General features: G+C 39.5%; 1 protein-coding gene across 1 annotated transcript in view; it reads right to left on the reverse strand.

Annotated features, from left to right (window-relative positions):
• Positions 1-10,282, reverse strand: part of LOC149150786 (uncharacterized) — a 175,458-nt gene extending 165,176 nt beyond the window's left edge. The window contains exon 1 of the mRNA XM_089440204.1: positions 9,821-10,282. Coding sequence (XP_089296330.1) covers positions 9,821-10,042 — 222 coding nt within the window. The 5' untranslated portion in view covers positions 10,043-10,282. The remainder of the gene's footprint in view (positions 1-9,820) is intronic.
• Positions 10,283-12,386: the final 2,104 nt, after the last annotated feature.

Genomic DNA, 12,386 nt, shown 5'->3' on the forward strand with positions numbered 1-12,386 from the left:
GAAAATCTGAAATTTTTTAACAAAAAAAGAAAAAAATATATATTTTTGTTCTTATTGCTGAATCTGGCTGTTAAGGGGCCAAAATTTGTAAATTATTCGACTGATCTGGGGTTTCAAATTTTTGCTTTATACAGCGTTAATTAGGGTTTTCAGTTTTGGTTTTATGTATATATCATTTTTGGGTGATTTGGTCTATTTCAGGTTGCAAAATTGGTAGAAGCTTTCTCTAGATGCAGTGTTGATTGCTTGTTCATTTGCTTGACTGCCCGTCGAAGAATCAGGGCCCAGAAATCACGTATAGAAGGAAGCATATTTCGTTTCAAGGGTTCTGGCTGTCCTGTCACCCAAGTGAAAACATCCTATCTGCCAAAAATCTCACTAAAGGCTTCGAGTGAAACGGCGGATTAACCAGTTCTATTCGGATCAAGCTCTCAAAATATCCACGCGCCTCATTTAAATTTCTGTCGTTTTGGTTGCTGGCTTCGAGCAAATAGCGTAAAGTTCTGACGTAGTGGGCACACCGTGAAAACGTCAGACGAGCAGAAGGTTTCGGTGCGGGCATCAACAAAAAGTTGCCACTGCATTCACGCAAGGAACAGGCTCCTTAAGCCACCACCGTCAGCTTCGATGCCATTGAATAGCGTTTGCAGTCATCTCCGCCGACAGAAGAAACTACTGAAAGCATCGAAAGGGAGCACGTTCACCCTGTGGATTGCGCGTTAAAGGCATTCTGCATTGACTAAAACTTATTCACGTCAAACATTTTTCTCCAGGTTTATCATTTCATACGCAAGCACTTCAGGTAAGTTCCGGTTTCAGATCCGTCTGCCACCATCGACTGAGTATCATTGCAGTTTTGGCCAGGTAATGACTGCGTATCGTTTTTTGTCTTAGCGCGAGTAGGTCTGATCAGGGTCACGATTTCATTATTTTACTAACTCATATCTTAGCGTTCAGCCATGTATTAGATCCATTTTGGATTTGACGTCACGATAATACATGTGCGTAGTATATAGTTTAGTTTTTTTTGGGCACAGTATATAGTTAGCGTAATATACCGTTAGCGTAGTATATAGTGTTAGCGTAGTATATAGTTTCATTTTTTGGTCTCTCCCTTTTTGGGGTTTTAACATTTTAAATATATGTATATAGGGGGTCCCGCTTTGGAATGTAGATTAGGGTTTTAGTTTTATAGCTTTAGTTTAAATTTGAATTGTATTTTTAATAAATATAAAATTCCAAAAAATAAAAAATAAAAAAAATGTATTATTTTATTTTATTTTTATTTTTTTTTATGCTTTGGCTTTAAGACTTTAGATTTAGATTTGATTTAAATTAGATTTTAGTTTTTCTATAGTTTTAAAAAAAAAAAAAAAAAAAAAAAAAATTGGAAATTTTCTTTGCCAGATCCAGTTGTTTTTTTTGGAAATTATCATTTTGAAGATTCAAAATTACTGATGTGGAATAAATGTTTGATCATCTTAAAGATTAGCTGCATGTGGTATCTGGCTAATGATTTATGATTTGCATGATTGTTTAAAGCATCTATTGAAAATTTTCTTAAATTACTGGATATTGCAAGAACGTTGTTGTTTCAACTGATATCTTGCGTCGTTCTAGCTTTCATGATAAATGCTTGCTCTGCATGGTTTATACTATTGCAGCATCTGATAATTAAATGATTAAATATTTACTCCACAAGGCACTGGTCTTTTACTTTTTAAATCCATCTAGTGCTTATCATATCGTGTCTCGTGTCTCCCAGCCCAACTGTTTGGCAGTTGGTCTTCATCATTTCATAGGGTCTACCCCCCTTAGTCGCGGGAGACAGGCTTAAACGGAGGGATCGGGGATCAGAGTGACAGCCCCCGGTCTAAGCGTTGTCGTGTCAATCTGCGTGACAACAGGGACCATAATAGTACTATCTATAGACGCATCACTGTATCTACCATATTCCCTATGCTAGGATGACCTTCATTGATCTGGGATCAATTGGAACTGACTTCGGGTCAATAAGAGTAATATGACTCACTCTCTTGGAATTGATTTGGGATCAGTAAGAGTGGTATGACACACTCTCTTCATATGGAACTGACTTCGGGTCAGTAGAAAATGGTATGAGACATTCTCAATCAATTCTTCTTCTTCGTGGTTTAGCAGAGCAGAGTAGTGCAGGGCACTGATGGCAGAGATAGTACAGTCGGACAGATGGATCAGCAGATGGAGTTCTCCCTAGTTGAGAGGGAGTGTTAAAATTGGCAACTAGGGCCAAACTCCATGTGGGTCATCTTATTTATGGCAGCTGATATTTTTCTTGGATCCCTCTCATCGAGAGGTGTAGGATTGATCTAAAGATCATCCGATTCTAATAAGTATTCATGGAGTTATGAATTTATTTGTGTTAATAGACAATTCGTCAAGGTCGGCCAACAACCAAATAAACCCCACATGTGCTCAACATTTTAGTATAAAAGGAGATGACTTGAGAGTCATTTTACACACGCACTTCACTCTTGATTTCTCTCCACTTGTTTTGGGTTTTAGTGGAAGAGAAATCTAAGAGAGGAAGCCCTAAAACACAGAAGGTAAAGGAGCCCTAGTATGAAGCCCTAGATGCAGTCTCTACAAGCCCTAACGCAGTCCTAAGGAGGATGCCCTAACGCAGTCCTAAGAAGGAGGATCTACACAGCTATGGAGGAGGTCTTAGCAGCCCTAGCCGCAGTCCTAGCAAGCCCTAGCCTATGACAGCTCTACGCATCCATTTGTGGAGGAATAGAGCTCGTTGAAGGAGGATAATTCCATGTGGTAGCCACAGCAAGAAGAGGCAGGGACAGTGTGTAAAAGGAAGATTGTTTTTGAGTCTATTCCAAGGGTCCGAAGTGTTGGAGAAGGGGCCAAGTTCCCTTGCTGGAAGAGCCGCAACCATAGGACAGTTTTGAGGGCACTTTGGAGCGGTGCAGATCCATGGAAAGGCAGCCACAACCCTACACAGTCTTGTTGTAGGGTGCCGTAGTAAATTACAGGCACGCCGAAGGGTAGACAAGGGCTAGGGCAGCCCAGAATTGAAGCAGCCACCCTCAGCCCCTCAAAGAAGGGCAGCCGCATTTCTTGGGAGTGTTTTTGGGCACAAAAAGAAGGTTGGTTAAGGATTGTTGTGTGCCCAAACCAGACCTAGTTTGCTGCAACCAAACAGACCTCAGAACTATGAGCTAGTACATGCTTATTAGCGCAGGATTTGTATGGTGAGTTGGCAGCTAGATACATAGGACAGCAAGCAATGACATGGTACAAAGGCTACAATGGGACAGCAGCAAGCATGGTGCTGCAAACTCATTAGGACAACAGCAAGGTACAGCATGCTAAATAGGACAGCTAGGCAAGTGTGCTTAGTACAACATGGTAAATGGGACAGCTAGGCAATGGTGCTTGGTGCAACAAGCAAATGGGACAGCACAGCTATGATGTTTGTTGGAGCATAGCAAATGCGACAGTAGTATGCCAAACATGGAAAGGCAATGTCACTAACAGTGGGACAACAGCAATGGCACATGGAACAACTGTGGTAGCATGGTGCAATAATGGCACATGGGACAGCAGTGGCAGCGTAAGGCGCAGCAGTATGATGTGTGCAACATGGTCATGAGGTCCAACATAGTGGTGATGGGTGCAGCATGGTGCAGCGCAGTGAGGTGCAGCGCAATGATAGGTGAAGGAGTCACCTTGGAGAATCAGTTGAAGCAGCATGTCTTCAACTGAGTTCAACCATCTCATGTATCATCTTCTTAGAGATTATCTATGCTCTTATTTAGATAAGTCAAAGTGTTGACTTCTGTTGTGTATATGTACTATCTCTCCCTCTCTCTCTGCTGAACTATAGAAGAGCATATAAGAAGAATTGATCAAGGGTTTCCCCACATTGGGGTTTGTCCCTGCCACGCGCCACATCTTGTTTCCTCTTGTCTTGGCTTGTCTTCTGTGATTTATGTTTATGTTCTATCTGCAATTTACTTTAATGTTGATGTGATTGTTAATCTGGAAAAGATATTGAGCTAACTGTGAAAATTGAAATAAATTGCTCTAAGCATAGAACATACCTAAAATTAAAAACTCACACGTGTGAAAGAAAATGCCCGATTTCCTTCTCTAGGGTTTTCTTCTTGAATCCTTGTCCTTTGCTCTTCTTTCTTTGTCCTTTTATCGCAAATCGAACTTGTTGGTGATGTGTGTCAAATGAGGTCAAAGATGTCTCTATATATAGCCCTTCCAAAAGGTCGAAAAGCCCCTCTCTAGGCCGAATTGTCTCTGCCAGGGACGACTTGTGCTTTTGAGGTTTCCAGGATCTTCTAAACTCAAAATAAATTATTTTTCAAGATACATTTTGCCCAGAAGGGTATTATAATCATGATGTTGACTTTTACTCGTGAGCGCCACAAACATGAGCTGGGCTTGGATCTTTTTAGGATTATGGTGACTCTGGCACAGAAATCATATCCCTGCCTGCTTATAGTCACAAGAGCAATATCATTCAGATCAGAAGGCAAAACCCTGGATTTAGCAATGGATCTTCCACCTGTAACGTTTCATTTCATAGATCCGTGATTAAAGAGCCTGGATCTGGATAATCTCTACCCCCCGAGCAAATTCAGTTGCCGAAATGGAGGAGCAGTGCTAGAACTAGGGAGTTTGCTTTGCTTTTCGTCAGATCAGAATTTTCCTCTATCACAATGGGTGGGTTCAGTGGTTTGGCCATCGCTTATGAAGACAACACTGCCACTGGAATGCCTCTCACTCTTCGCAGCTCCGCACTTATGCCTTGATCCTGCTGAAGATCTGAGTGATTGTCAATTAAGGGCACCGGATCTGGGATCTATAGCAGCATTCCAAATTTTTATCAAACCCCCAAACGGAAAATCTATATTATTTTGGGTTCAGGCCTCAGATCGCGTCCATCAATTGAAGCACAATATCATGCACACTCTGGGTATCCTGATGTTCCTACAAAGCCTAATCTGTGGAGGAAAATCCATGCAGGAAGATCTGATATTACAAGATTATCACATTCTTCCGTCGTCCACCATCATCTTAAACTTGAGGCTTCGGGGAGGATCCCCTGGACCAAGCAATTCAAAGGGCGCAGGGGGATTATCTGGGCCTCCATTTACTTGCCCTGGATTCGGTTTCGTTTCTTTGGTAAAACTAGATATTCTCAAAGGCAAATCTGTTGCCCCAACAACACCAAATCAGACACACAATATACCCAACCCCTATATAGCGGAAAAACCGAATCAAATCCCAGCAATGACTATAGATCTACCAGAAACAAATGATCTATGCACAACATATGAAGCTCAAGCAGTCATTTGTAGATTCAATGGTTTTTGGCCAAAACCAGTGGATCTCTTTCATTGGATATTCACAAATTGGACAATAAATTGTGAGATTCACCTCTGCTCTAGGGGCTTTTTCATTGTAAAATTTGCATCATCAGAGGATCGCAAATATATACTACGAGAGGGTCCATGGTTCTAGGGCTCTGTATGACTTTTTGTCAACCCTTGGTTCCCATATTTCGACGCCATACAATGGTAGTATCTAGAATGTCGGTTTGGGTTAGATTGCACAATCTCCCCCTACATTTATGGCACCATAAAGTGCTAGAAGCCATTGGGAACATATTAGGGCGATACATTAAGACATATACACAAAAAGTTGAGGAATGAATCTACACTTTCGCCAGAACTTGTGTTGAGGTAGACCTCAACAAAGGATTACTGGATCGTATTCTCTTGACACACATCAAACAGTGCTAGACACAGTTCCTAGATTTTGAGAATACAGCGTTTAGACGTCGAATATACCGCTAAACGGGACATCTACAAAAATCATGTCCTGATGCCAAGAAAGCACCTCGAAGGAAGAAGAAAACAGGAAGGGATGGCAATTCCCATAGCAGCTGCCTGACAAAGAAGAGGATGATGATGAAATGGAACCTCCTACCAATGAAGAAACCCAGAACCCACAAGAAAATGCATGAAAGGGGAGTGATAATCATGGAGTTTCAGGAACTCCAACACACACATCGAGGCAGGAGATGATCCCTCTAGCAATGGAGACGGGGGGCTCAAAAACCCAGCTAGCACTTGTATCGTCCACTCCTTCCCAAGGAGAATGGAGAAAGGTAGAAAAGAAGAAATGGAGAAAAGGGTAACCTGTTTACCACCATTTCGGAGTTGTATTTTTGGTCTCTATGATCACCAGTTTCCACTGCCATGATTGAATGCATTGTCAGCGTCTACAACATGTAATTTTTTTCATTAATAAAACTATGATTTTTCCTGGGAAAAAACAACAATTATGAAGGGCAAAACTAGTTACATTTCCAACACTCTGCACATACTATAGATGGTTTGTGAAGATATTTTCTTCATCAATCGCTCCTCTGACAGATTTGACCAAGAAGAATGCTTTTGTTTGGATGGATGAGACTCCAAGAATTATGGATCATCTTAAGAAGGTAATGAGTACTTTGTCTTGTTTTGGATATACCAGATTTCTCTAAACCTTTTGTGCTTGAGTATGATGCATCGAGTATTAGTATTGGGGTTGTTTCAATGCAAGACAAGCATCCCATTGCTAAAAGCCGAAAATTGAATGAAGTTGAAAGGAGATTCTCCACATATGATAAGGAGATGTTGGCCATCATCCACACACTTGAAAAGTTTCGTCAATATCTTGTGGGCAGCAAGTTTACTGTGAGGATTGATCATAACAGCCTCAAGTATTTCATGGAGCAAAAAGGATTAAATGAGAGACGACAATGTTGGGTAAGGAAGCTACAAGGCTCAATAAGCTCTTGGGCAGCCTCTGAGTCCTTCAAAGGAATTACCTCCAAGCTACCATGGATGAAGAAGGTAAATTGATACTTATGCCAGAGACTGTTCTGCACGTAAGGGAGAAATGATTGAGTAATAAAGTAATCTTTGAATATCTCATCAAATGGAAAAACTTGCCCTTGGAGGACGCAACATGGGAAGGGGAGGAGATTCTTAAGCATCCTGATCTACAAATGCTTGAGGACAAGCATTCTTTGGGTGGGGAGGATTGTAATGTCCCCAACTCAAACCATGAAAACTAACAGCAAATCAGTTGTCTTTTCCTTAGCTTACCCAAGAGGAAAAGGATGCAGAGCCACATTGGGCTTGGTCACATGCATGTGGATTAGTGCGCATAGATAAGATTGAGCATGACTGGGAATAATTTGGAGCACATGCATGAGTGAACTAAAGACGAGTGGGATGCATGCATTGATTTAGGAATGAGTTGCCCCTTTTCTTGGAGTTAACTACAGCGCATGCATGCATGGGGAGATAACTGAGAGTGTAGTCCAGTTAACTAGGCGCATGCCTTTTTCTCTCCCACTTCACAGCAGTTTGACATGGGTTAGATCCATAGTATCTCCATTAGACTGAGCACATGCTTCTTCTCTCCGCTTCTTCTTCAATTGAACTCGAGCGTACTCCCTTAGCCATGCACATGGCCATATCATCCTAGTTCACCATCAGTGAACCAAAATGCATGGAAGAGAACTCCAAAGAGACTAGTGAGTTAACAACGTGCATCTCCTTGAAACCTTATCTTGACTCTGCCACTTGAACACTTTACTTTGGGTCGTCCTTAGGTAGACAAGGCACACTTGCACATTAGCTTGAGTCTCACTAATGCGCATGGGTTGAAGGCAGAATCTACATGGATAATTCCACTTCCATAGTTGATAAAAGGAGAAGGTCGCTTTGGTAGCTGTCAGTTGCATGTTGTGAGTTTTCTATTCTATGTTGTTGCAATTTTGGCCTTAAGGTCTGACAACCGTGAGTATCCCTAGTTTTGGAGAGCCATATGGGCTCCCCCTAGTCAGAAGGGTGTGTTTCAGTGGAAGAGCTTCAGTTTGTGAGACCCTAGCACATCATCTTTTCTAGGCTGCAATCATTCATCAAGCTTGGAGGTCGATTTGGAGATAAAATTCAGAGGACAGTTTCAGATTTGTGTTTATTTCAGCAAGTAATCTTCATATTTCTGATTTCTGATTTTTATATGCAAATAAAATTTCAGATTCTTCTGTGCCCTTGTTTTGGAAATATTGTTATTTTTCTAGTATTTCTATTTGGAGATATTACAGATTCAAATCCCACTTGTGACATGTTTGCTCTTCATGTGTTTATTGTTGATTGGGCTCTTTGTGAGCCAATTGTTGGTGGGTCTAGCAAGGTACCACCAATCTCATCCTGGCTAACAGGCTCGAGGGTGGAACAGATTGTATTCCAAGGGAAAAAATTGATAATCCAACGGATGAGCTGAATGGTGCCAACATATTTTTCAAAATTGATCTGAGAGCAAGTACTACAAAATTCCAACATGACTTTTGGACCATGAAAAAACCACATGCAAAACTTTTCAGGCGCATTAACAACCCAAGATAATGCCATTCAGTTTGTGAAATACTCTGGCTAACTTTCAAGCCTTAATGAATATAGTATCGTTTCCAAAAGTTTGGGCTTGTTTCCTTCAATGGTATTCTAAGTATATAGCAAAACCTTGGAAGATGACTTGGTTTATGCACATACTATCCTGGCCACTCTCATTTTCAGGAGGAAAAAAAATATATGATACAGAATCGAAATGTGAGTTCAAAATAACTTATTTGGAATATCCAGATCACATTAGCTCTGCTAACAGAGTCCACAATAATCCTTACAAAATCAAAACCATCGAGGAATGGCATATTCTGGCCACTCTCCAGAAGCTGCGAGAAATTTTGTATATCGCAAGAATTTAAAAGGAATTCATCCAGAAATCTACCATCGCCTTCCTCTAACAGACCTCAGTAGGAAAGATGCATCCTATTGGTCTGATGCGGCATAGAAGGCATTGCCGCATTACAGCATGTAAAAGATGCTCTATATTCAATTCCTATTCTTGTCAACCCCATTTTTTCAAAGCCTTTCCCTAGAATGTGATGCATCTAGCTTTGGAATTGCAGTAGCATTGACACAGTAAGGCAATAGAGAGAGGAGGATGCCCACCTTCAAACCAAAAAAAAAAAAAGTATGCTTGTAATCCATATCTTACCAGAAAAGCGAAAACGAGCAATGGTACAGGAAACTAGAATGGAACAAAAACAGTGTTAGAGAGATTTCGGGGTTAAGAAACATGAACTCCTTCCACCTGGGTATATTATGTAATACTAAATTAATTAGTAATGTATCAGCACAGTGTCGAGGGGGTAAAGGGGACAATTACAGAGCAAGAAACGGGTCTCCCCTTCAGGTTTCTGGCTGCATAAAGTAATACTTAAGTTCAAAGCGGCTCACAAGGTTCAAGTGTACTTAGTTAGTTGTTTAAGGTCTATTAGATTTCATTTTAGATTTTGAAAAGCTTTCGTGCCTATGGCTGGTTTGGATCCAAATGTTTTTTCTAGTAATATATGTGTGTATGTGTGTGGGATGGTAAAATTACTGGCAGCAGTCTTGCATGCAGTCATGCAATGAGATAGCAGCACGAAACTCTTGAGCAAAGCATACCATTTGAGCCTGGGGTACTTATACAAGGAACTCGAACTCTTAACAGATGAACAATGGTTTGATTAGTTGCAGGGTTTCAATTGCCAGATCCCACAAGAAAGGGTGAGGACTTAAGAGAAAATCATTAAATATCATTGTGGATGCCATTAACCATAAGAGATAAGAGAAGTTCAAATGAATGAATATTAATATGGATTTGCCCGCATGGAAGGGAGCAAAAGGGTTGTGTTGAGATAAATGGGTACCTGTAATGGTGTAGCAGGAGAGGCCAAAGGTTGAAGTGGGCGTTTCCAATCTTCGACAGAGACAGAACATAACCACAGAGCTACAGCCACATGGATGAGAGAAACCACCCTGTTACAAAAATCAAAGGAGCGTTTCGACAAAATCTTCCGGACACCTATGAACGTTACAGTCCACGCAACCACTCCCACCGCCACTGTTCTAACTCTCTGCCCCATCTCCATTTCTCTTGTCCTCCACTCCACTCCTCCCCACGGCTACTTTATCCTCACTCCATTACCTGATCAGCAAATCTCGATGGAAATATGTCTAATAAATTTATCTATCATTCAAATTATAGTACAGATCGGTAGGAATCGAAACAGAGTGACTGACGCGAGTCGCGATTCAAACATGGCACGATAACAGCATTGGAATATTCTCTGTGGACGCCATGGGAAGATCCAGAACAGTCAAGATAGGAAAGAGATGGTTAATGTTGTGTATGGAGCAGTGATTCATGTAGCATTGGTCCCACCAAACTATCAGTGAACCACTAGAAATTGTGATTTTTGCAATTAGAAATTGTGACTTTTGCAACTAATATTTAAATAAACATAAATAACATAAGTATAAATAAGCATTAATTTATGTCCAAAATTTCCAAAAATATTCATTGGACCCACAACTGTCCATAAATAATATCTTAATACTTAAGAGTGCAAACTATATTGACCCAAATAGAAAACAGATAAAACCATAAATGCTTCCAAATTGGTCTATTCCAGAAGTAGAGTAGCAGTGACTTCAACTCTCATTCTGAGCTTCGTATCCCAAATAAATATCCATACTTACACATGAATGTATGTTAGCTATAACCGTTGTGTTGTTCAAAATTTAAATCCCCTATGTTCAATAAATGACACCCAGCTCAATAACATTTAAACCCACATTGTTCAATAAATAACATCCAACCCAATAACTTCAATAAATGACGCCCAACTCATTCTATTTCTCATTAAAACAAATCAGAGCACATAGATCAACAAATAAAAAATTCCCAACCATTAGATCACATCAAATTAAATCCAGACCACACATTCAAAATGAAGCCATTGCAATCCATGTCCATCCTTACCACCAATTAAATTCAAGTGCCAAAAACTATAAAATAAGTTCAACCATTGTTGAAGTTGTATGTTATGCTTTCAAACTATTCACCAACCTTGAAGACAAAACATCACGGAATAGTTGCCAGTATATCTAGGCTAGTTATATCAATTACAACACATTTTCCATGTCCATCCTTACCACCAATTAAATTCAAGCGCCAAAAACTATAAAATAAGTTCAACTATTGTTGAAGTTGCATGTTATGCTTTCAAACTATTCACCAACCTTGAAGACAAAACATCACGGAATAGTTGCCAGTATATATAGGCTAGTTATATCAATTACAACACATTTTCCATGTCCATCCTTACCACCAATTAAATTCAAGTGCCAAAAACTATAAAATAAGTTCAACCATTGTTGAAGTTGCATGTTATGCTTTCAAACTATTCACCAACCTTGAAGACAAAACATCATAGAACAGTTGCCAGTATATCTAGGCTAGTTATATCAATTACAACACATTTTTCTTACAGTTATGTTTTCATTTATCACAGTTCTTACAGTTTCAATTCTTACATATTCAGTTTCAGTTACAGTTTTAGTTTCATGAAAATCAACACACAGCGTACAGTTCTATTTTCATTTCTCACGGTTCTTATAGTTTCAGTTCTTACAGATTCAGTGACAGTTACAGTTTCAGTTTCATGAAAATCAACACACAGTCTAGGGTATTCTCTCTTAGGTCCATAATGTTTATTTTAAGGGATGGATAAAGACTAACAATATAGAAAGCTAATGGGACGATATTAATAGTATCAAGTTGGTAAAAAAAAAAAACTTGTAGATGAGACAAATTAATGAAGAAAACAACTCTAGTCAGTACATGAAGAGAAACAGAGTGTCGCTTGTTGCCTTTAGCACATCAAGAATGTCATGTTTAAATATAGAAGCAACATGCAACAATAATTTAATTTAATTTAACTTAATTGAATACGTATATTTTAATAGTTTATAAAGCATGATAGCTAAGGTTTTTTGGAATTATGTTGTATCGATTTCGAAAATATTGAGTGGACAATTCACCTATTTCTATGTTCAGACTTATAGACGTAATTTAATTTCAATTTAGTGTAAGGAAAGTATTGATTTTATTTGCTTGGTGTGCCTGGCAAGAAAAGTTGTTGTTTTAAAATTATTTCTACAAATCTTATACCGCTTTATTTCTGAAGCAGTAAACTATCATCTTATACCATTTTATTTCTGAAGCAGTAAACTATTGTCTTCGTAATAGAAGTAAACCATGGTCACAAGTTGCCACGACAACGAAATTTTATACATCTTATCAATTAAAAGGACTGGACATAGTGAAGGAGCCTTAGCCTCCATTCACTTAACACAATAATGGTAGCACCTTAGGTATTGCAACAGAAGTTTGGTTGCTTGGACATTTCTCTAGTGACATGAAGGCTAAAA

The sequence above is a fragment of the Pinus tabuliformis genome, chromosome 9, assembly GCF_031772625.1.
Source record: "Pinus tabuliformis cultivar Carrire ecotype Pingquan chromosome 9, CPIR1, whole genome shotgun sequence".
Taxonomy (NCBI): Eukaryota; Viridiplantae; Streptophyta; class Pinopsida; order Pinales; family Pinaceae; genus Pinus; species Pinus tabuliformis.